The sequence below is a fragment of the Amphiura filiformis genome, chromosome 17 (genome assembly GCF_039555335.1).
Source record: "Amphiura filiformis chromosome 17, Afil_fr2py, whole genome shotgun sequence".
Taxonomy (NCBI): Eukaryota; Metazoa; Echinodermata; class Ophiuroidea; order Amphilepidida; family Amphiuridae; genus Amphiura; species Amphiura filiformis.
The window spans coordinates 39,761,886-39,786,853 of NC_092644.1; the positions used below are offsets into that span (position 1 = coordinate 39,761,886).

The window sequence follows — 24,968 nt, forward strand, 5'->3', positions numbered from 1 at the left end:
CAGAATGAAAAAATAATAAACATATCTTTTAACATAAATATTTCATACAAATTAGCCATTTGTAAATTACATACATATATTAATTGTGTTTTAAACATTAATGACAGGTTTTTTTTGTTTTAAAATATTTTAATTATTCAGTAAATATTTTCTCTGGTTACAACTAGTGTGCGTTCGAATTTATTAATTATGATAATTTTCCGTTGAAAAATTACACATTTTATAACACAGGTAAGGCTTTATTTTGTTGTGAATTAAGTAATTTACTTCAAAGTACCCACGTACATGAATTGATTATTGTTTGTTCTTTTCGTAGCACATTCTTTTAGATTGTTATTTGAGCGATTTTGTTTTGTATAACGAAAAATAAATTCATGGTCGTTGAATTCGGAAGTCATGCATGCTATTGCAATGGCATTGCTGCATGATTGCATATGCATGATGATGTTAACATGATTTATTATCATTGATGGGATTAGCCTGAGACAAGAATACACTGATATTCTTGTCTCAGGGATATAGCCCTGGAACTCATAAGTATCCGTTTTTACATTTACATTGAAAAACTTGTTGAGCATGCTTGCTTGAACACTACAGTCAACATGGTCAATGTGAATGTGCGGCCGATCTGGCGATCAGTACGTTGAACCCGGTGGGTTCAGTTTGTATTTAAAGGTAGGACGTATGACCGTTCCAGGATTTGAAAATGACCCCTATTTAACGGGGAATCGAGGACATTTGCAGCAATTTTACCCCCTTTTTTGCGTGAAATCAAGGAAAATTTGCCCCCAAATACCTCCCCTATTTTTATCATTTTGAGGACGCATTTTCATTTCACCCCCTTATCACGAGGAATCGAGGACATTTTTTTCGAAATAAATACCCCTATTTTTACCATTTAAGGACGCTTTTGAATTTTTACCCCTATTTCATGGGGAAATGAGGACAATAACAAAACTGTAGCGGTAAAACACGGACGAAAGTCCTAGAAATATACCCTATTTTTCATTTCAAGGACAATTTTGCTCCAAAACACCCCTAATTTGGACAATCGCAAACAATTTTGTCCTCGAAAATTCCGCGGACATTTCTTGAAAAGTACCCCTAATTGGAACCACCATGCGTACACATTGTCAGTGACTGAACCCACCGGGACGTTGAAGCGTCACTCAAATGCCATAATCATGCAGTATTAAAGTAATGAAAACTAAAAAGCTGCCTGATTGACTTGTCATTAAGTTAACTGCACCTATCATGCACAAACTTTAAGCTAGCAGCGCGCGATGGACCCATTTTCCATGCAGAAACCATGATTGAGCCGAGCACCAGTGCATAGCTCGTTCACGTAGCGTTTTCGTTGTCCCACTGACCTTCTCACTGCACTGGTTAGTCCGAGGTGCTCTGACGATAACACTCCGATCGCCAGGCAATCTACGTTATCGATAACACTCCGATCGCCAGGCAATCTATGTTATAAACGTAGATTGCCTGGCGATCGGAGTGTTATCGTCAGAGCACCTCGGACTAACCAGTGCAGTGAGTAGGTATGCCAGGCAAACCTTAATTAACACATTTGCTAGTCAACCAAATTCGCCTAGAACACAATACATATTTTACATAGAAATTTAAAAGAACAGGCTGGTCAAGGAAACCTACATAAATGTTTTTTATACTTCACTTGACCCAAATATATGATTTTTTATGGTGATAAGACAATCGCACATGGAATTTTAGAGGGATTTTGATAGCAGTTCCATTAAAAAAAGCTGCTATTAATATCATGAGACTAAGATCTAGAAACACCCCCATAATGCTGTTTTGGGGAATTTTGCTAGCAGAATCTTTTTGATGAAAGTAGTGGTGGGTTATAGAATGATGATGCTTCAGATTTCTTAGGGAACCAGCTTATTTGAAGCAGTATTATCTCCTGAGCATTTTGACACCTTTTTCATCCAAATCGGCCAAAAAATGAGAAGGTGCCGGCCAAAACAAGTATTTGGACAGGGGGGGGGGTCTGAAAATCAATATTTTCATCAACAATCATTATTATATGCCCGATTCTGTTAAAGTTGGTATTGATTTGTATGTAATTGATGTTTAGAATTCCATTTTTGAAAGTTGCATTAAAATTGGAGTTGTTGTTTTCTTAAAATGGCCGTTTCGTCCAAATAAGGATGTGAGGCGCTTTGTATTTAACTTGCAAGCGATCTTTAAAATGGAAATTTCAACGACGTATGTATGAAGATAATCATAGGTAGTACCTGCTCAAGAAATTTGAGTGATTTACGTTGTACGGTTTGATTTTGGCAGCCATTTGAATATTTCATAGAACGCTGCCATTCAACTGTACAGGGGTCAATGCACTTTAAACTGTGTACATTTCAATGGAAGCCTTCCTGAGAATACGAAAAATGGTGCCACGGTCAAACGAAAAGAAATATAATGCCCAAATTTCTTGAGGATGTGCCACATGTGATTATCTTCATAATAACATCATTAAAATTTCATGTGAAAAGAACGTGTGCATGTTATATGCAAAGCGCCCTCACATATTTGGACGTAAAACGGCCATTTTAAGAAAACGACAACTCCAATTTTTATGCAACTTTCAAAATGGAATTCTAGACATCAATTACATGCAAACCAACTTTAACAGAATTAGGCATAAAATAATGATTATTGATGAAAATGTTGATTTTCAGACCCCCAACAGACCCCCCCGTCCAAATACTTGTTTTGGCTGGCACCTTCTCATTTTTTTTTTTTTTTTAATCAAAAAAGTTGTCAAATTGCTCAGGAGATCATGCCGCATCAAATAAGCTGGTTCCCTAAGAAATTTGAAACATCACCCTTTTTAAAAGGCTGTTTAACCTACCCCTAATGAAAGTCTATCTTTGACAAGATGTAACTTTGCTACGGAAAGTGCTATAACATAAAGGTTTTCAGTTTTGGCTTTCTTTAACTCAAGGGCTTTAATTTGATATATACAATGATGCAGTTTGATGGCAAATTTGAATTCACCTGGCATACCTACAGTGAGTAAGCTTGGGTGCTGATTGGTCAGTGTGGTCTGACCTTGTGGCCTGGTGCATGTGTGCACAGCAGGAGAGTAAATCTCACCATCGAGATAAAAATAATATTATTGAATGAAAAATTTTCACGTCTGTTTTTATTTGAAAAACATGGTAAATAAGTAACACTACTTAATTTTGTTGCATGCAGTTAGTACTGGATGTCATGTTTTGTAAGTGGTAAAATTTTGCATCGCAAAATATGCGATGCATCGAAAATAATGAATCGCAAGTGACCTAGATAAGTTGTGTTCACATTGTCAATTGACAATTTACTCCTGACCAAAGTTAGCGAGCTGAGTGTAACCTAAAGCCATGATTTCTCCGTGTTACAAGATTTTAAATCCATGTTACAAATTTCTGTGATTTTCCGTTTTCCACTCTAGTCTAAAGCACTGAAAAGTTCAAACAAACATGTTTTAAAAGTCTTTTTGTCTTACTTTTTACTGTAGTATGGCCAAACTCTTGCATCGTAGGCCTAGAATTAATGCTATAATGGATTGTTTAATGGTTGATTACTGTTAAAAAATCACTCTTCTTCGTTTTTGCAAATCAACATATTAAAAGGTAGACATTTTACACAGTTTTTCACTATTTTGTGGCATTTTCAAATTTCCATGACCAAACCCCGAATTCCATGAATTTTTCTGTTTTTCCGTATCACGGAGAAATCATGGCTTTAGTGTAACCTCCACCTGGTGTAAGTTGCAATGTTTATGCTGCTACTCCTGGCACCCTGATATTATGCCCTGATATTCAACACAGACAAAAGGTCTGAAATTTGTTAAAATAATTTTGCATTGTATTCGCAGGTGGTAGTAATCCAGAAGCAGTAGTACGCAATGGCTGATCCAACTTATATTGAAGGTGACGAACTACGTAAATGGGTTAAACAGCACCTCAGTAGGACCTTGTTTCAAACGGTAAGTTTGTTCATTAAAACTGCATTTTGTTTATGATGCTTTTTCAGAGTAAAAAGTTCATTTTGAGGTTTTTCAAGTGCAGCCAGGCAATTCGGCAAAAGGCTGGTAGGGCACCAAGGCAAATCGCATGCTAAAGAATATATCCAAAGTTGCACATTTTGGAAGGCAGTGGCACCATGGCAAAGGCATGGGGCACCCATGATTTATTGCCTTTGGTGCCTGTGGTTATAAATGTTCCTGCTTGGTAATGTAAGTAACTGGCCTTACTCTTGATTTCTCTTTCTGAGCTGATGCTCATCAGTGCCTTTTTCTGCAACTGCATGAGGACTGAGGATTGACATGAATAGATACATACCGGTACATATATTTAGTAATAGTATATCAAGAGATTTTTTGGGTAATTTTGTGCCCGGGTACCCTATCTAATTTACGAGTGAGTACCCAGGGGCCAGGGTACAAGTATCCAGGGATCGAGACAAAGTGGAGTGCAAAATTTGCACATATTTTTTTTTAGCTCTAAACAGTTGCGTGAATGTAATGATGTAAAATAAAAATATATACAACTCACTATGATGCCATTCAACTTTGCAGGCAAACTCTTCACTCAAACTGGGTCATGACAAGGCATGTAAATATTAAATAATGTCCTTCGGTTATCAAACAGCTGGTTTTTGTTCCGGGTAATCACAATTTTTGAGCGAGGCTCAATTTAGAGATATCTTCAAGTGTAAAAATAGTGCCCAACTCAGACTTTGACTTTTGAGTGGAGCATGGTGATCTTTGAGCCAGGCAATAATGGCTTAAAACTTCACCACCCTGCTCACCTCAAAAGTCAAAGCGTCAATGGTTAAGTTTTGAGTCAGGCAAAGCTGGAGACTATTTAGGCTAATTCAAATTGCATGTGATTTGGTGAGATTTTAGTATGAACCTGAAGATTTTAATGACTTTATGGATAGCTGGAAAGGGAAGCAAAATGGGTAAGACAAATTTGGAGTGCAAAATTAACATATTTACAGTGTCTTTCTCTATGTTGACCTATTTCAGGCGCATGAACTTGCACTTCAAACCAAATGCGAACTCCTGATCAAAATCCAAGATAGTCAGAACATCAAGGACAGTCACTACTACGCCACCACAGGTTTCGAAGATGACTTTAGTAATGGAGGATTACACAAAGAACAGTGGGATATTAATGTATCCAGCAATAGTGTTATTCCAAAAACAGAATCTGATCCACTGGCTCTGAAAATTGTAAACGCTGTATCGTTATCCGATGATGGAATAGACCATAATGCAAGTGGCGGGTCAGCACAGGTGGATAACAGTGGTGATGATGGCGAGATGCCATCGGCAAGGAGACACCCCTTTGGCATCATCCCACGCAAACAACAGAATAACACAGCACAGCAAAGAGTGTCCAATCAAGAACAGCTTACAAACATATCTCAACCAGTTGTGCAAACACCGGCACAGCCTAGTATTCAAATCACACAACAGAACCCTAACTGCGCGGTAGTCCAAGTTGTGCCCTCATCCCTCCCCCAACAGACCAGTCAAGTCCGGACAATCAACGCACAAGGGACACCAATTCAGCTCACAGGCGGTTCCACAGGGTCACCTACAATGGTACCTGCGCAGCAGCTCAACAAATTGAAACAGGGACAAATGTTTATTATGCAGAAGGTGGGCAACACCCAGGTCCTCACACCTGTCAACGTACAGCAACAACAAGGTGCCACTCCAGTGCCAACTATGGTATCTCCAACAGCTCTTAAAGCAGATAAGGATCAGGTTACGCCACGAAAGCTTGCCATAAGACCAGTAAGTACCATAGGATTTTACTGTATTTGATGTAACAGTAATAAAGTCTTTGTGTTACATAAAAATACAGTGATTGTTTTAATATCTCATTGAAACGCAGCATTTACATTGTAATAGTATAATGTATGGAGGAGGAACCTTTGAACACCCAAAGAAAATGGTAACTTACCTAGAAAATAAAATGATAACTTAGCTGGATAGGTGCTTCTCAGTTACGAGTGTTGTTCATTAACCCCAACACCAAACACTGCTTTTTGCTATTGGAAGTTTTAAGAAACAAAAAAGAAGAGAAGACCCTTCACATGCCAATGATACGATCACCACCCGGTAGCTACAGGGGTTTCGCTGCCCCAGCCAGTGATTCCGTGAGCATATAGCACTTAGTGTGATTGCATCATGGATTCATGCATACTCAGGGGTTATCCTTGTGGTAATTTGTGGTCTCTAGGCATGTTAGAGTTAACTTCATATTGATACTATTGGTATTGGTGGATGGTGAGTATGCCAGACCTATCCAGCTGAACTTGTTAATGGCCAGTTAACACCTATAGCAGATGATTGATCTATTGTTTATTTGTTAAAATTGCTTGTCTTTCTAGTTTCTACATATGATATGCTTAATTATTGTTGTAATTGTTTATTTTGCAATGATTTAAAGATTCTACAAGAAATGATGTAAAATATTCAGGCCACTTTGTAAACTTTTCCCATGTGACTTCAGTTAGCTAATCTGAAGGAATGGCATGATAAAAAGTTAATAACTATTACATCATCTGATCAAATAGATATATATTCTCATACAGATTCTTGTTTCTTGTCAAATTTCAGGCCAATCCTAACCAGGAATCTCCTCCAGGAGCAGTTGCATCTGGAGGGTTTTCAGGCCGCCCATTCAAGTGTGGCGTGTGTTATAAGACATTTGGAAGTGTGCAAGTACTGACACGTCACTCCCAAACATTCCACGAGCTCATCCCAAATAAGCGATTCTTCTGCGACCTGTGCGGCAAGAACTACAAACACCCTCAACATTTACAGCAGCACATGGCCACACACAACAGCACGGCGCCTTACAAGTGCTCACAGTGTCACCGAGGATTCTATCGAATGGGGACGCTAAAAGATCACGAACTCTTACATCTTGGTATGTATCGGTACTACTGTCCAGAATGTCGCAAAGGTTTCATGCGACCTAGTCTACTCCAAGAGCACATTAATAGGTTCCATACAGCTATGGTGACACCTGCAGCTCCGGTAGAGAACACAGGCAGTGTGGTGCCGACTAATTTGATGTATGCACAGCAGGTGGTAGGACAAGACGCAGAGTCACAGGACAATACCTCATTGCAGGACAATGAAGACGAAGCAGGTGGTGATGCTGACCCATCTGATGGTAACGCAGACGATGCCAAGGAGGATTCACAAACTGATAATCTTAATGGTATCACTATAAAACAGGAGAGACTAAGTCCAACAGAAATGGATAAAGGGGATCAGATGGATGAGCAGTCACAGCCTTCCACTGAAGACAACCAAAACAATCAAGCCAGTATGAGTCACATTCAAACAGGTGGTGGTGGTGGGACGTCTGTGCTTGGACAACTTCCAACTATGGTGCCAATGTCCAGTACAAGTGGACAAGCATCCCCAGCAGGCACTGTAGGTAAAATAAATCCCAAATTTGTTGCATATACATCTATTAAACCATCAGGACAAGTTGCTGCTTCGGCATCCAGCGGTGGCGGAAGACCGCCACGTCGCTACTCGTGCGACATTTGTGGAAAAACGTACAAGTACGTTTTCCATATGCGCGAGCACAGACTCACCCACTCTGGAAATCATCCGTTTGTGTGTAAGATCTGTAACACAGGGTTCTTTCGTCAGCGACAATTACGGGAGCACCAATTCAGACACAGTGGCTCTTTCCCGTACAGTTGTGATAAGTGCAACAAAGGGTTCTTTCGTCCGTCAGAATTGAGACGTCATAGAAGCGTGAAACATGGCATAGTAGCTACAGGAGGAGATGATTAAATGCTACATACTTTATCTGCAGGATTGCGGTATAGAGATTTAAATCACTGAAATTCAGAGTTGCGATGTAGTCTTGCTTGACTATAGATTCCCTCCTGGAAGTTGTGAAACAATTAAAAAAAGATTTGTATTTATTGAGATGTAGGGGAATGGTGTCACCTAGGCAAGTTAAAACAGCAGACATTTTATACTTTATAGACGGACCTTACCAAATGATAAATCGTTCAACTCCTAGCTCGGATGGTGATTCATCACTTGCTAAGCTGATGGAAAACGTAACCTTGTACTACATGTAATAAGTATAACAAGTGTTTTGTATTAAAACTACTATCCCAAATCAATTTTGCTACATGTATGTATTTCATGAAGAAAAAGAAATTAATCCTGTGAATAATTTGGAACTGCTATTTTGTAGTCTTCCCCCCTCCCCATAGCTCAACAAAACTTTTGTTTTGGCCTAGGAACACTTAACTAGCATGTACTGTGCTCTACATACCAGTACATACTTGGTGGTTTCATGATGCGTGGTACATTAGGCAAATTATGGGCCATAAGATGTCATGTCACATTAAATGTCATCCTCAAATTAGAAAGAATGTGAGATCATAATGAGGTAACCTAACTGCATATCTAAATCCAGTTTGTACCGAACTGTGAACTGTGTGATTGACCAAGAGCCACCAAATGTGTAATAAATATTGTCGCAAAGTTAATAGTCTAATAGCCAGGAGGGGTTCACGAGCACCCCCCTTATAACTAAATTCTAACATGAGTTTTAGTACCTCTAGGACATCACAATTAGGAATTTTGATGTTACCAGTGAAAAAAAATGTCCCATGGGGGTCATATTTAAAGTAAGGGGGTCAAATTTCAAAATTGCTCAGATTTTGTTAAAATGCACATCAAATTATTCCTCTGGTCATAACGATTCAGAAAAAGTATAGTTTTATCTATCTGCATGACATTCCGTTCTTGAGTTATAGGCCAAAACGTGAAACCAAGGGACGGTCACTATTTTTTGGCTCCATTGGGGTCAAAAATTAAAAATGCTCTGATTTTGACGAAAGTGGTCTCAAATTGCTCGTCATGCAATAAAAAGCATTTTACCAAAATCTGAGCAATCACTGGTAACATCAAAATTCCTAATTTTGATGACCTAGAGGCCCGGCCTAGAGGTGCTAAAACTCATGTTAGAATTTAGTTATAAGGGGGGTGCTCGTGAACCCCTCCTGGCTATTAGACTATAAAAATTTGCGGCTGCCTGTTCAACCACTAAAAGTATGAAAATTAAACCCCCTGCAACAATTTCTCACTATATGTGTGCATGTAGTCTATGACAGGAAATTTTCATAGGGTTCAATTTTCGCAGTTGCGCAGGGAACCACAAATATCACCCAAACCTGTGTCTTTTTTTTATAATTTTTTTTTTTTTTTTTCCCCAATTCGGAGCAAAGGGGCATTCCCCAATTCTGAACACTCTGTGTCATGTTTTGGCCTGAAGATAAAGGGCATCATGCCCGGAATAAAACTCATGGTTAAATAATGATTTCATGTAATTCACAATGTGTACAGGCAATTGTACAGCTCAGTCATTTTTAATTATTGTCTCACTTGGTCCCATTATGTTATATTTGAGAATCATAATTGAGCAAATGCTAAATCAAAATGTCCTTTGTGTGTAATTTGCTATTTAACTTAAGATTCACTGTGTAATGTTATACATGTATATTTAAAATATGAATAATAATAAAACCAGTTGTTTATATGTGACTCAATACAAGGAAATCAGACTGGTATCTGCAGATAAAGTTTGTTTAGCTTGCATACAAGGCGGAAATATTACTGTGCACGTCAATTGAGTCCCAACTCATGCTTGTGTAAATTCACATAAGCATGCACCAGTCACACATTACGCAATGCACAAATAGCGTAAGCACTGCCCCCAAATGCGTACACGCCATTCTACTACAATACACGGTGTTATGAGTCTTATTTTTCCGCCTTATATATAAGCGAAACAAACTTTAGCAATTTGATGGGAACAAAAGTGCAACAAGGTCAAATTTGATCAAACTGAACTCAGATGATCTTTTATACGTGGTCGCATGTCATAAGTTGGGTACAATTTCCATTACATGGTCAAAAATGACAAAAAATGAATTTTTTGATATGTTGTATATATTGACAACCTCTAACAATTAACACCACTCTTAACCTTAGCACATGCTTAATTTTTGAGATAATGCTTAATTACTAATTAATTAATACACAGGCGTCTATGTAAATCTCAATTTTCAAATGCATTTTTCTCATATCGGACCTCAATTACAAAAATGACTGTAAAATTGTTATTTTATGCAAGAATGTCATCAGATTTGGAGGATATGTTCTCAATACATTAATGCTTGAAATGAACTATTTAAAATAATTGTATGTATGTTAATTACATTGTGGAGGTCAATGACCTTTTTACAAGTAATTAGCGAGATGGTTATTATATTGTTGAGGAAATGAATATCAAGAAGAGAAATGTACATTAGCATATTGCTAAAAATATTGAAATTCAACTACGGTTTCATTAAAAATGAAAAAAATGGAACATATAACCCTTTAAGGTGGTACTACACCCCTTGATAAATTTGTGAATATTTTTGCATTTTTCTCAAAAAATAATATCACACTGGTAACAAAAGTTTATGTATATTATAGGGGTAAGGAATCCAGTTACTACACTGGAATGTCAGTGACTCAAGACAAGCGGTACGTTATTTATGATAAGAAAAGAGGTACCGCTAGAATGTACCTCATTTCTTAACATAATAATGAACCCCTTGTCTTGAATCAATGAAATTTTAGTGAAGTAATTGGATTCCATGCCCTGTAATATACATATAACTTTTGTTACCAGTGTGTAGTTACAATGTACTTATTTGAGAAAAATGCAAAATTAGTCACAAAATTAATCACAGGGTGTCCACCTTAAATAGTCAGTAATTGTTTTAGGGGTACAAATTCAACATTCAAAGCTTTCAATACATCATACCCACACTAGATTTGAAAAAGTAACCAGTAGTTTTGACATGCTGACATGTGAATTTTCACATATGCCCTATTGCACACTCCCGCATCCGCCTGCTCCACATCCGCCTGCTCCTCCACCCCTGGCATTTTTCATTTCAACTGATGTGATTTTTTTACTGAATAATGTATAATTATATGCTTCAGTAGACTGAAAGAGTATAAAATTAGGCTTAAAATGAGGTATCAACCACTGCTGTAGGATATCGGGTTACGGAAAGCCAATCAAATTTGTATTGCAATTTTCAGAAAAGTGTAATCCCTCCACCCTTTTTGCATACCCAACTTATGACATGCGACCATGTAATACATACTGTATCAGATAACTTTGTTTTCAGAAAGTAGTTAAGTAAATTGCATAAAGCTACCCATGCTTATATTTTTACCATTGACCTTTTAACAAAATGAAAGTTTTAATTGTCGATATGAGCCTGGTTTACTTGTGTTGGGTCGTGTGTCAATGAATTTTGGAAAAGTTTAGCTGCAAGATGCGATATATCCAAAGACTGTTTTGTGTATTTTGTACTAATATTGTTATTTTATGGGATGAGTATGGTATTGAAAGAAAATTAAAAGAAATGAACACTACATAAAACATAACACTTGCTTACTTAGCCCAGTATTGATCAGGGTTGCTGATTTGTTTGATTTTTTGTAATAAAAAAAAAATCAGATTTTTTTTTATATTGAATTTAGATTTTTTTTTTAATTCAAAGAACTGTTACATGTATACTCCATGATAATGTCAAAAGAGTATGCTAGACATATGAGCAATCCTATCATTTATTTACAAAAAATCAAAATTTGTTTTTACATGTGAAAATTACAAAGAAAAAATTACGAAATTGTGAGAAAAAACCTGTTAAATAAAATTCTGCACCTTGAAGATGATTTTTTAGCAATAGATAAAATGTCATCAGTATCACAGAGGTATAATTGTAATTGTATCCAAAAGTTGTAGAAGCATTGATTAGAAATGAAGTAAAAGAGTCAATTTAAGAAAGAAATTAACTTAACATTTATCAAAAATGGTAAAAAAAAATGAAAAAGTTGATTTATCAACATGATTTAAACCCAATAACCCTGGTTATTGATTGCAAACAAGTACACAAGACATCAACAATGGAATATATGTAACACATTCTTGCACCTAAACTCTTCAACTGAACCTGGTGTAGCAAGAATGCCAATATATAATATGTAAGTTATACATGTATGTAAACAGCGATCAGCCAAAAAATTGTATTACATGTATAGGGTGATTTTGCTTGATTAGCGAATAGCTATGCTATCAACAGGCCTGGTCTTTTGAAAATTACTGGCGAGTGACAAACCACTCTCCTCAAAACTTGTCAGGTGAGCTGTAGGCGAGTGATTTTAATCACTTGTATTATTATTACACCAAATGTAGGCAAGTGATAAAAAGCTCTCCTCAGATTAATTTTAGGCGAGTGATCACTCTCACTCGCCTCAAAAGACAAGGCCTGTATCAAGCAAATTGAGTCATGTTCCTGAAATCTGCTGTTTTTTTATAAACATTTTTGTGCTACAATATTAATGCTGAAAATTGTATTCGGCTGGTTCCGGAGATACATGCAAATCATATTCATATTGGCTTGCAGAAAAATGTAAAACACAAAAGAAAACTCTAGATCACGTCCTTTGTAGGTAAAACAAAAAACAAAAAAGTTTTGTTTCCCCAGGCTGCGCACATTTTGTGTTTTGGAAAAACAGTCTTAATCAGCCCCTGGGTGTCACACAAAATACTTCAAAACAACATTATATGCAATTTTGAAGCATATTTTAGTGTAAATCCTGATGACCACAAAAGGAAATCACATTTTGGTTTTCAGACCACCAACAGGAAACAAACTTTTTTTTGGCCAATGAACAATCAAATGTTTTTAGACTCAGTCTTTGTGGGTAGTCAAGGTAGGGACCAAACCATAAGATCAATGAAGTCCTGTATTGTGCCATTGCTGACCCCCTCCCTCCCCATCTGTAACAAAACTGTACAAGAGTAAAAAAACACTTGATTTTTTAAGAGCATAGTATGGTCAACAACATTTGTATGCCCCTCCCTAACAAACCTACAATCAAGGAAAGTAAGAAATAAAGTAAGAAAGTAATGTTGGCACACTCTGCATACCGGTACTTAATATATATGTAAATCGCCACCTCTCTCCCCCCAATTCAATGTTGATGAAAGCACTTTTGCCATTGGGCTCTCCAGTCTTCCCAACATTGATTGAGGGGGAAAGGAGAAGGTTTGTACTTGTCATCAAACAATGTTCTACTAACTACTATCACGGTAGCAATGAAGAGTTCCGACATATTGTCAAGGTGTGCCAACTTCTTTTTTTCCTTGATTGTAGTTTTATTCATAGAGATTTTTGTTGATCTTTTGGTTTGTTCGAAGTTTATAAAAAGGGAACTTTCCAAAAGAAAAATATATGTGACATGATCAAGGGGAATGAGTCGCATGTCCACCCTGGCCAAAAATAGTTTTACATATGTTTCTAAAGAGGACATTTAGAGCTTTCATAAACTGAAAACCCCATGTTGATTAGATTTGTCTTTGTGAAGTTATGTCAATTTATCAATCCCTATAAACAATATAAAACAAGAATTTTAACACTTTCTTTACCAAAATCTCAAAATCAATATTAGCAACATGCAACTCATTCCCCTTGATCGTGACACATATATGGAGCGTTCAGAACCAGAAAGCCGTAAATGACTATGACCAGCTCTCACAAAATGAGAATACCATGTAAAGTTGGCTCCTTGCTTTGATCTTCAAAAATCAACATTTCCTCTGCAATGTTTTTTGTGTATTGAATTGTGTCATGATTAATAGACTGTATCTTCTATAGTGCCCCAACGACGTTATGCTCATTTTGTGGGAGCAGGTGATTGTGAGTTGAGGCTTTCTGGCTCTCAACCCTCGATATGCATTGTTTTCAGGCCGGCAATGTACTTTTATCTTCAATCCAATTTGCCCATTGCAATGTTCTGCCAAAATGCAAGGAGAGCCTCAAACTGGCCATAGACATGAAAGGAAGAATTATGTAACTTAACACTTTATACAATATTATTGTTAGGGTATGACTGGTTCAATTCCTATTCATGTATGCTACCAGGTCGAGGCCCTCCTCATGTATGGCAGAACCGTGAAATGGGCGAATATGTGGGTGCAAAAATAAGTGCACTCCTCAAACAACTCATGCACTACAAGTTTAATTTGGAGGATTTATACAACTTGAGGACACATAATTTATGCACGTTATTGCGATCCCAAATTGTTGTGTCAATGTAATAACGTCACAAGTGACTTTCATTGATTTTGCAGAAGCATTTTGTGTTTCTAGTTTACATATTGTTTTTAACTTAAAATGTGTGCATTTACCTATTTTTTATATTTTCATGATCCATTATTAATTAATTTTCACCCAAATAACAACGTTCTTGCACTGACACAACAAAATGTCCTGCTCGTCTAAAAAAAATAATAATAAAAAAATAGTTCCTCCCCAGCAAAGATGTTTGTCCATCCCTTGTTTGGTTGGGACATTGCGGGCATTATGTTTACATGCAGCTATGCACAAAAAGGACAATGCATGTATGTCCGCACCATAATGTTTACCTGCCAGTCTGGTTCAGTTACAATGTGGTACAGTAGTTCTAAAAAGATGCTAGACCAAGTGCAACCTACCTGGACATTTGGATTACCAACACCAGAGATGTAACTTTAGCAGAGTTCCAGGAGTAGGGTCAATAAAAAATACTAGAAATTAAAGTTTGTTTTCTTTGGATGATGCAATTTGCAAAGAAACCCAGGTATTTTGGCATAAAACGGGCATATATGTTCAAGAATTAATGGTTGGTCCACTAGTTTTTAGTTACATCTCTGCAACACTGATCAAGAAGTGTTGACTACCAAAAGTACTAGTACTTTTGAAATGTTACCCATCCCCACAGCCAAATTTAACTACCTGTCATAGTGGCGAGAGAATGACAAGCACCAAAATGAGCAGAAAATTAATAAATATGCAGACATTTTGACCCCCATCCAAAACATTCTCTGAAAAGATGCATCTGGTGTAAGGTACAGTCACAGTACAGAGCCTGAAAAATAGCCCTGTGGGCAGCGTTCGAAATTTTGGTTGTCCGGTTGCCCGGGACAACTAAAAAAGTGGCTGGACAACCAAAAATACTGATTCGGTTGTCCGCCGGACAACCATAAATCTGTAGCCAAAATGGACCTTTGTACATACGGACAACCAAAAACTAAGACGGACAGCCAGAAATTGTAACCTGGTTGTCCATGGGACAACCATTTATTTTTCCTTAATTCGAACACTGCCTGTGGGTATTGGGTATAGCCTCGCCTGCAGAGGAATGTCATATCTGGACACCAGTGAATTATTGAAATCAAATGTATGTTGCTGCTGACTTGTAAATAAAATTATGGACACAAAATGAAATGTTGTGTTGATTCAGTTATATTTATTTGTATTCTTGTGTGATACATTACATATACAAGTGATACTGTACATATATCAGGCTTTCAAAGGTAATTGCTGCACAAAATGAAAGTCCACACTTTTTCAGGGGATTAAACTAATTATTGTGATTTAATGTAAAGTAATAAATTTGTTAGCTACATGTTGTTTGATACCTCACTTGTGTGAAAATAATTTGAAAATGATGATTATTTTAATTAATGAAATTTTGTGCAATTTGAGAGAAGTAACAACATCTAATACAATGTAAAAAGATATCTTGTGGGTACCCACCATGCACAATGCTCAACTGATTGAAAAGAACACAGTCAATATTTGCCCATTACACAGTCCCACCATATACAAGGAGAGCCTTGATCTGGTAACATCTTTAAAATTAAGGTTTCATCATTTTTGTTACACAAATGGGGTGTCAAACTACAGCTATTATTTATTTATCACATTAAAAATCAAACGTATGGACGTTATTTTAGTGCATATAATATTAGATGTATACTCTCCAAGTATCAACTTGAATTGAATGCGAAAGGTATTAAAATGGTATGTTTTCTTATACTCCCAACATGATTTGTTTCCACCTTATTCAGTACTGCCCTACCGCTCTTCCCAATTGTTAAAAGGAACTAGGTCACGCCTGGGTCACACAATGCTACACAGCTGGATCAGTGAATGAGGTGCTGAAAATATGATTCAATTAGCCAATCAGAACCCCTCTTCTGTGTTTATGTCGGTAGACTGCTGAAAGACCTTGCCAAATACTTAAGTTAATATTAGTACTAGAAGTTGATCTTTCAGTTTAGAATTTAAAACAGTTCACACTTTTCACGGAGGGAGGGGGTCAGCTCCTAACAAAAGCACTTTCATTTATCCTAAACTTGGGATGGGTTATTGGTAACCAGGATTGCAAACGAGAAAAACAGTATTTTACAATTATTGGTTGCACTGCAAATATTTAATGCATGTTACATGAAATAGCTATTCAATTTTATTTCACATAAATTGTTCTTGCAAACTCACATGATGAAAATGTTATTCCCACTAGTTGGTGCTTACCAAAGGATTAGGATTATCCAGTAGAACCACAGAATTGAAACCAGAGAACCCGGACTCCCTATACCGCCATGTACTAGTACATTGGTGCCGTCAGCTATGTGGGGAAATTTGGGGTATTTAGGTCCTTGCCGAAAGTGCGGAAACAAGTGAAAGCAATAATGCGTCTCATCTGAAGTGTTTAGGTATGTGTTCAGGTCGCACCAAATATATCTACCAATTGCGTATCATGTGACATCGTGTCCACATGACAAGGATTGCCTCGAGCGCATTCCGAGCTAAACCAAATACCACCAATTTTTGCCCCATGCATGTATCGAGATGGCAGTCGAGTCCTGGTTCTCTGTTTTTAATTTTGTTGAGTAGAATAGACTTTTCTGAAAGTGGGACTAGGCACTACGCAAGCCTGCAACTCACACTGTGTCTGAGTTGTAAAGGCAAGTGTCTGGTCATGGTCTGATGACCTTTGACACGAGCAGTACCAATCCACTAATAGTGAACAAGCTATAGTGTTTCTTAGCAAAAGCTCTCAGGTGAGCTACAATGAGCAACAATTTTGCTTTGTGAACTGGTTTAAATGTCACTAAACATGAACAATTCAACTGCTCAGTGCCAGAAGCAGGTAAGTGCAATTGCTGCCCTGTGAACATTTGGCAATTTACACACAGTATATTGTACTCATCTACACATGGCAGCTATTGCACTTACCCACTTCTGGCACTGAGCAGTCAAATTTTCAAATTAAAATAAATTTCAGCATATGTGGCGTGATCAAGCAAAATCAGTCAGAAGTCTGACAAATTCAATTTTCAGTTCCTAATAGGATTGTAAACAACATTTGCAAAGGTTCATTTTGCAGAAAACCCCAATGAATTTGGACAACCAGTTCAAAAGATATGAGCAGTTAAAAGAGTTTCCAAAACAATAGGAAACAAAAGAAAATACTTTCTTTGTTTGGCTATATCTCGAAATCAATATTTACGACTTCCGACTAATTTTGCTTGGTCACATCACATATATAGAGCGCTTTATCAATTTGTGCAAAGCACTTTACATTTATTCCGCTGCCACTAGGATATATCACACCATGTGTCTCAACAACAACTGCACCGGTACAAGCGGATTGGTACCCATCATTTTGATACAGCCTGTACGACTACCCCTATTATCTTTTGCAAAATTCCTTCGCAGTTTTTATTTTGTCGCAGTTTATGGCGTAAACATGAAGTCGGGTTCTGATTGGCTAATTGAATCACGTCATCATCAAATCAGCACCTCCGATTCGCCAATCAATCGCGTAACGCAGGCATGTATTTACGCGAGCGTACGAGGTGGGATAAAAACGGCAAAGGATCTTTGCAAAAGGCTATATTATTATACAGCTCTCCATTATACACTTGGTGGAGTGGAACAATCAAGTGTCTTGTCCAAGGACAACATGTTACACCCAACATGGTTCAAACCTGCAACCTTGTGATCATTGAGTCGGACACCCTAACCAGTAGGCAACCTTGAAGGCTACCTTAAATTGTACTTAACTTGTTTAAGGCCAAAAAAAAAAGTTTGTTTCCTGTAGCGTGCGCATTTCATTTTTTACGGCTTATTGTGCGCATTTGAATTTTTTTTTTACTTACAAAGAAAAAAAAAAAAAAAAACCCGGAAAAATCACAAATATTTAATATAAAACACTACTGGAGTTAACATTTACACATTATACAACAAACGAGCATGGTGAAAAACTACTGCAAGTTGAAAGGGGGTCATAAATATTCTTGAATATGAAGAAATATGATTTTTTTTTTGTGTGTGTCGGAGAAACCCACTGTAAATTCCCATTCCAATTCGCAGCGAAAAGGGTATTTTTTCCATTTCAAGACATGGATTTTTAAAAAAATAAATAAAAAACCGCATTTCGCATTTGACTTTTTGGACCTGCTACAGGAAACAAACATGGGGTTTTTTTTGGCCTAACATTAAATCTGCTAAAAACTTTTCAACTAGACTGCAAGTACATTGCAAATGGACCATCCAATAGCCCATCACTTATCTCTTTGATTTACTCATCTTAAACTTGAACTTTGCAACTTGACCTTTGCCTTTTCCTCCATGAACGTTGCCCTTTCCCTTTGACCCTTGCATCCCTGGCTTTCCTTTGCCTACAGTTCTTTTGTTCATAACACGCCCTTTTGGTCTTCCGGTACTCTTCATGTTCCATTTGTCAGGAGAGAATGGTTTTGATGTTGATGCTTTGCCTCCTTTCTCTTCTGTACCTGGCTTTGAACTACCCTTAAATTTCTTGCGAGATGAACTAAAGTCACGCTTGAACGGTTTCCTCTTTCCACCTGGACCACCACGTTGATGCTGTGGGAATAATTCTGCAAATTAAAAAAGATCAATTTGAATCAATTTTTAAGTCAGTCTTGAAGTTACAATGCTTATATTTATCGCCTTGATGTGGCAGTGACGTCAACACGTTGAGGCAACTGTTTCTCATGCTCATCTATGCGGTGTTTTAACTGTGTGTACACCAGTGCTTTGAGCAAACACTAGCGATATGCAGCTGCGCCCAATGAAATGCACACTGACGTCACTGTCACAACAAAGTGGAAAATGATATAAACTCCTCAACAAAAGTTTGGAAAGTTTTTTCAAGCATCAGTATCTCAAATTATTTATCGTGTTGCATATCAACGGATAGCTACAATGACACCCCTTTACAATGACACCCCATTTTTCATGGCTGAGTACACGCCTTGTGAATGTAGTGGGGTCTCAAACAGAATTTGCCAAATTTAGCATTATCCTGTGCAGCAAGCTGCAATCCATATCTTCACAATCTGGGACCTAATGCAATCCTCCAAGATGACACCGCTCGCCCCACATAGCCACGGTAGTCAACGACTACCTACAGAATATGGGAGTAGAGACAAAATGGTCTGCCATCAGGCCAGACATGGGGGCCAACCTCAACCTGATTGAACACTTGTGTGACCAGGTTGATCGTGCTGTGCGTGCCAGAGAAGCCCATGCAAACTCATTGAATGACCTGCGACGAATCCTTTTTGAAGAATGGAATGCCATCCCACGGTAACGTGTAACCAGGTTGGTTAGCAGCATGAGGTGACTATTGTGGCTGTCTGTGGTTTTTCCACCCGCTATTGAGGTTAGTGGCTAGCGTTGTTTGAGCACAGAATAATAGTCAATTTGGCAAATTCTGTTTGAGACCCCACCACATTCACAAGGCGTGTACTCAGCCGTGAAAAATGTTATTGTTTCAAATGGGGTGTCATAGTAAAGAGGAGTATTGTAGCTATCCATTGATATGCAACACGATATGAATATGTCACAAATAATTGGCGATACAGATGCTTGAAAAAACTTTCCAAACTTTTGTTGAGGAGTTTAGCTATACAGGTCATCACCCAACACAGGGCATCTCAGTAAAAATAGGCCCTGGAATTAACTTAACATATCAGCAGTCATATTAAAACTTTCTTGAAGATTCAAAACCACAAAGTGTCTTGGTGCAAAAATCATCCAGATCCGTTCGCAAGTGACTGAGATAAATGTGATTGTACAAATAAACTCATTTTTGGACCTTTCCAATGGGGCAATCTATGTTAACAATAATGAGCTGCATTGTAGTTTAAAATTGTAGTGGAAAATAATTGAGTTAGCTTGAAATTCACCTGGACAAGGAACTTACTGCTAATTTGTCTCGTTGTAACCCGTACGAAACTCGGGAGCTGATCCTGGTTGCGATGGTTATTTGTGGAATGTCTAGATGTGCGCTCTTGAAGCAGCAAAGTCCCTGATTTGTTGTTTAATGGTTTATGGAATGATGTGGGGCCGTAGTGGTCAGCGACACCCTGTAAAGTGTGCTGAGGCTTGTGGATCAACGTCTAGGCGTTGTGCCTGTGCGTAGCGCACTATAAATCACTGCGCTTTTTTTTTTTCTTTTTTTTTTTTTAGAATGGAATGTCATGCAGCCCACTGAGCTACTTCTAAAATGGCCTGTCCGGGTCAAATGCACATAACAAATTGCGTAGAAAATGATAATTTTTTACAAATTTGGCCCCATTATCAAATTAAATTTTGGTCTTAAATTGGCCTAATTAGGAGAAACACACTACAAGTTTTGGTTGATTTTGTTCTGGTATTTTGACCCAGAGAGGACAAGTACTGTAAAAGTGATTATTTTTGTGTGTGTCATTTTTTGTGTTTTGCTAATTTCTAACCATTTCACTTTTAAAATTTGTGATTTTGAGTCTTCTTACATAGACCAATATATACATAAAAAGAACTTATCGTGTGTTTTTATTTTCACGGCAGCTGCATTGAGCGCGAAAAGCGTAAAAATGCATGTACAGTAATGTTATCCCACCCCAGTCAGTATACACCACTGAATATGCACACATTTACATACCTGGATCTGGTTCTTCTCCTACTTCCTTTCTGTAGTACTCTGTGTCATCATCATCTTCATAAGTCACAGTTTCATCTGCAAATAAGGAAATTACAAGAGTTATAATGGTAACATTTTCACACCAAGAGTAACAATAGACCAGCAGTTCCCAAACTGGAGGTCGTTGCCTCTTCTAAAACAGGTTGTGGGACTTGCCAGAAAAAATTAACGAGGATTTTATTATCATGAATTTCACTAATAGCGGTTAGGTCGTGAATTTAACAACACATGAATATGACCTTTTGTCTACAATAACATTGTTTCAGCATTAATTTTACAAAAAAATCCCCACTACAATCATCGGTCCTAAATTTCACAAAAAAAGAACCACTTATACCAGATCCACATCTGAATTCCTTAAAGTGCCACTTTAAAATGTATATAATTCTAAATTGCCACAGTACCAAAACATCTTTTCCCTTACTAGCCGTCATGGGCCATTTGGAATTCGCCCCCTATTGCATGCGGATCTCCCACTTATACAGTACTTATTTTCAAATTTACTTACTCTTGCTGGTTGGATCCATTCCTTTTTTCTTCAGCATGCCAGCCACACACTTAGCCCTGAATGAATGAATGATAAACAAATCAATATTTGAATGAGCCTTGTCAGTTAAGTTACTGCAGGGATGGCCAACCTGCAGCCAACTGGCCAGTGCGGCCCTCAAAAGTCTTTTTTTACAAACATTATAAATACATAAAACAAAAATTTGTAATAACACTATGCAGCCGTCAAACTGAAATTTACAAGGCAGCTGTCAGTCCAAAAAAAGGTTGGGCACACCTATGACATTACATCGGATAATAATTTTATGTACACTGAACGCGTAATCCCAATATTATAGACATTTGTCTTGAGGTCCCTTAGGGTAAATTTCATGTACAAATAGAGAAATACCAACAAGAATTAATCGTCTGTGCCCTTATTTGCTGGTGGGATTTTTATGGGAGTAAACTTTTAGTTTGTGCCTAAAATTCCAGTAACGTCAAGGGGGCCCATATACGTGCCATTAGGAGAATCTTTACAGTATAAGCACAGTTTTTTTACATTTTCACATCCTCAGGCCTTCACAACATACAGTCAACAAGCACACAAGCATACACACCCATATTTCCACTGACAGACAAATATGGACCTATAAATTACCAACATGTGATAAAAATCTGTAGTTTTTGGTATATTTGACAAACATTTTTCTAAATATTCATCCATGCATGATGCTAAATTTGCCGTACCTGTGAGCTGCCTTCTCTTGTTCCTTCCGTTCTATATCAGCATCTTGGTTTTTTTTGCGGTTCTCTTTCAGTTGCCTGTCAAGCGGGAAAAAAATGAAATTAGCCACACGCCTCAAAAGTTCCAGTCCATTTGGGTAAACCTTTAGCATGCATGGCCTCAGAATTATAATGATTGATAGGAGATATGTAAATCTGAATTTATACTTAATCGCTTTTACAGAAAAGTGATTCTCATGCATGCTCAGTGTTCCATTTTCAGAGTGTCAAGCCAATCAATCGATACAAAACGCCGAAGCAAAAACAACGTCGCTATTGCAAGTTGAAGAAATCTCAACTTTCGAGCGATATCGCTTGACACATGAATGCATCAACCAATCATTTACAACCAACTGGATCTATTATTTTGCTAATTAATTTCTCTTTCTCGATTATTAACTTTCGGCGGATGAATTAATTCAAAGCAATAATTATTGACAGCAACAGATGTTCTAAAAATTTTGTGCCATTTAGAATATTTTAATCGTCACCTGTTATCGCTATCACCGTGGTAAGTACAAATGCAAAAGCGACGAGCGATGCATCGCAAAATTTGGCGATTGCCAGTGGTCAGTGGTGCATCGCAATCGCTCAGCGATCGAGTATAAATTCAGATTAATAAATCATTCGCTCAATTAGCACAAAGCACTTCGTTCATTTCTTAAATAGAGTTATCAGTGTGGCTCTTGAAGTTCCTATCAGCACATCCTATTATATACCTCAAAAATGACTGAATGATTTGACACTTAGGTTAGGGATGTTGTCAAAACCCAATCATGAGTCAACCGCTGGGGCCATGGCAGAATCTACTGTTCTGACCAATAGAAACCAGCTCCAATCACTGGTTCTGTCAGGGCATCTGCGGTTGACTAAAAATTAACCAAAGCTTTTGTTGGTTGGTACTTACTTCTTTTTCCTCCTGACATTCCTGGCAGCTGCTACCTCGTCTTGTGTTTTAGACACTGAGGAATAAAGCAAAAGAAAACAAATGTTCACATTATTTTTTTAAGTACTAGCTTGCACACACAAAAAAATATTGCATCACATATAAAATACTGATAAACGGTGTTCAAAAAAGCAAGCTTTCATTTGCATTCAATTTAAAATTCAGCAAATTTTAAGGGTTGTTTAACAATCTCGGACATCAATTACAGAAAATATGCGCAAAATCAGAAACACTTAATCTGGAGTATTCAGGGAACCCAAAAGGTCAATTATCTGCCAAAACCATTGACCTACACCACTCTCTATTTCATATGTATAGACAAATATTGATTTAAAAGTAAACACCTACACCCTACGTACAATCACCGGCAAATATGACCACTGACCTACCCTATTCACCTTTTTAATAAATCCCCTAATTTTTTGCGGGTAGATCTGAGATGTTGTCATTTGATGTCACCCCGATGCGCACATCATTTAGATATTAGTTACTACACATTTGAAAACAGTGAAGTGCGCAGTACCGATTTGGGCATCGACATGACAACATCAGAGGTCTACCTGCAAAGGGGTTTAACGAAAAGGTCAATTGAGTTTCCAACTGTAGACACACACGTTGAGGTATTAGGGTTTTCTCTTACTGTGGATGTAGACTAATTTTCACAATCCAAGTGCCCAATGCCCCTTTCCACCGGCAACTGCGGTTCACAGATCCACAGAGGTCCACAGATCCTGTGCATCGATAGTTACACAGATATTTCTCATGAGTCCTTGTTTGCCAGTGTTTATAAAAGAGCACACACACACACAAACCCCTACACATAATACAAGAACATCATTACAAAAACATCACCAACTTACCAAATTGATGGAAGATGACTTCTCCTTGACATAGACCTTCTTCTATTTTAACAAGCTGTAGTTTCATTCTAGGACCAATCTGCGAAAGGTTTAAAATAAAGAGAAGTTACATACACTGTTCTCTGATCAAACAATTTACATAAAGCCTACTAATTCAATTAATGTTATTAATTTTCTATACTTCTGGTATTTTGGAAGAGTAAAACAGGCTGTTCACTTTTCAAAAAAATGTTGTTTTTGACACTGTAATCTATAACATCAGAACACTGAAGAACTGCAGATGTACATGTTGCCCAGGTGTACAGTTCCCTCTTGGGAATACCAGAAGAACTATAAAGAATAACCCAGAGAAGTTTTGACAAATTCCTCTTTTGTTTTAAATTCTTTTCTTTTGTAGATCAGTAAATCTTGATTTAAAACCATCTTGAAGTTCATTACCATAAAAATATGACAATAACTTTCTCAATTATTTTAATATACAGATAACTTGACACAAAATCTCTTTACAGCACCTGAGCTCATCACACTTTAACACCCTAGCAACAAATGTGCAATACAACATTACCTCCACTAGTCTGATGGCACTTTTTTGTGTTATCATGTTGCCTCTACTAGCCATTGCCTGCGGTAACGTAACCTCATTGTGTTCACCATCTAGCTCGGCTTCACTCTCAGATAACTGCCCAGCACTAAATACATAAAAGTGTAGAAGCAACTTGATGTCAGCAACAATGATATTATGACAACATATATGGTTATGACACAACCTTTTGCAAAACTAATATGATTGCATTCAAATTTAACTATCTGTCTAGTCCATATAAGATCACATCCATAACCCTCACCTCAATCCTAAGCCTAACCATAACCTTTAACACTAGCCATAAACCCTAATCATATCCCAGGGGGTGTCTTACAATATTGCCAA

The 24,968-nt window shown here is 37.5% G+C and overlaps 2 protein-coding genes across 2 annotated transcripts in view; one reads left to right on the top strand and one right to left on the bottom strand.

Moving 5' to 3' along the window:
- Positions 1–172: 172 nt before the first annotated feature.
- LOC140137779 (uncharacterized) lies at positions 173–8,537 on the top strand. Its single transcript, XM_072159546.1, has 4 exons — positions 173–231; positions 3,884–3,994; positions 5,039–5,815; positions 6,644–8,537. Exons 2-4 carry the CDS (start codon positions 3,914–3,916, stop codon positions 7,841–7,843), a joined length of 2,058 nt encoding a protein of 685 aa, XP_072015647.1. The 5' UTR covers positions 173–231; positions 3,884–3,913; the 3' UTR covers positions 7,844–8,537.
- A 9,937-nt stretch (positions 8,538–18,474) lies between these two features.
- The window catches only part of LOC140137780 (suppressor of SWI4 1 homolog), a 45,404-nt gene continuing 38,910 nt past the window's right edge, over positions 18,475–24,968 (bottom strand). The window contains exons 8-14 of the mRNA XM_072159547.1: positions 24,606–24,729; positions 24,041–24,119; positions 23,142–23,196; positions 22,199–22,273; positions 21,471–21,526; positions 20,924–20,998; positions 18,475–18,872 (exon numbers count right to left, since the gene is read on the bottom strand). Of these exons, the coding sequence (XP_072015648.1) occupies positions 18,541–18,872; positions 20,924–20,998; positions 21,471–21,526; positions 22,199–22,273; positions 23,142–23,196; positions 24,041–24,119; positions 24,606–24,729 (796 nt within the window). The 3' untranslated portion in view covers positions 18,475–18,540. The remainder of the gene's footprint in view (positions 18,873–20,923; positions 20,999–21,470; positions 21,527–22,198; positions 22,274–23,141; positions 23,197–24,040; positions 24,120–24,605; positions 24,730–24,968) is intronic.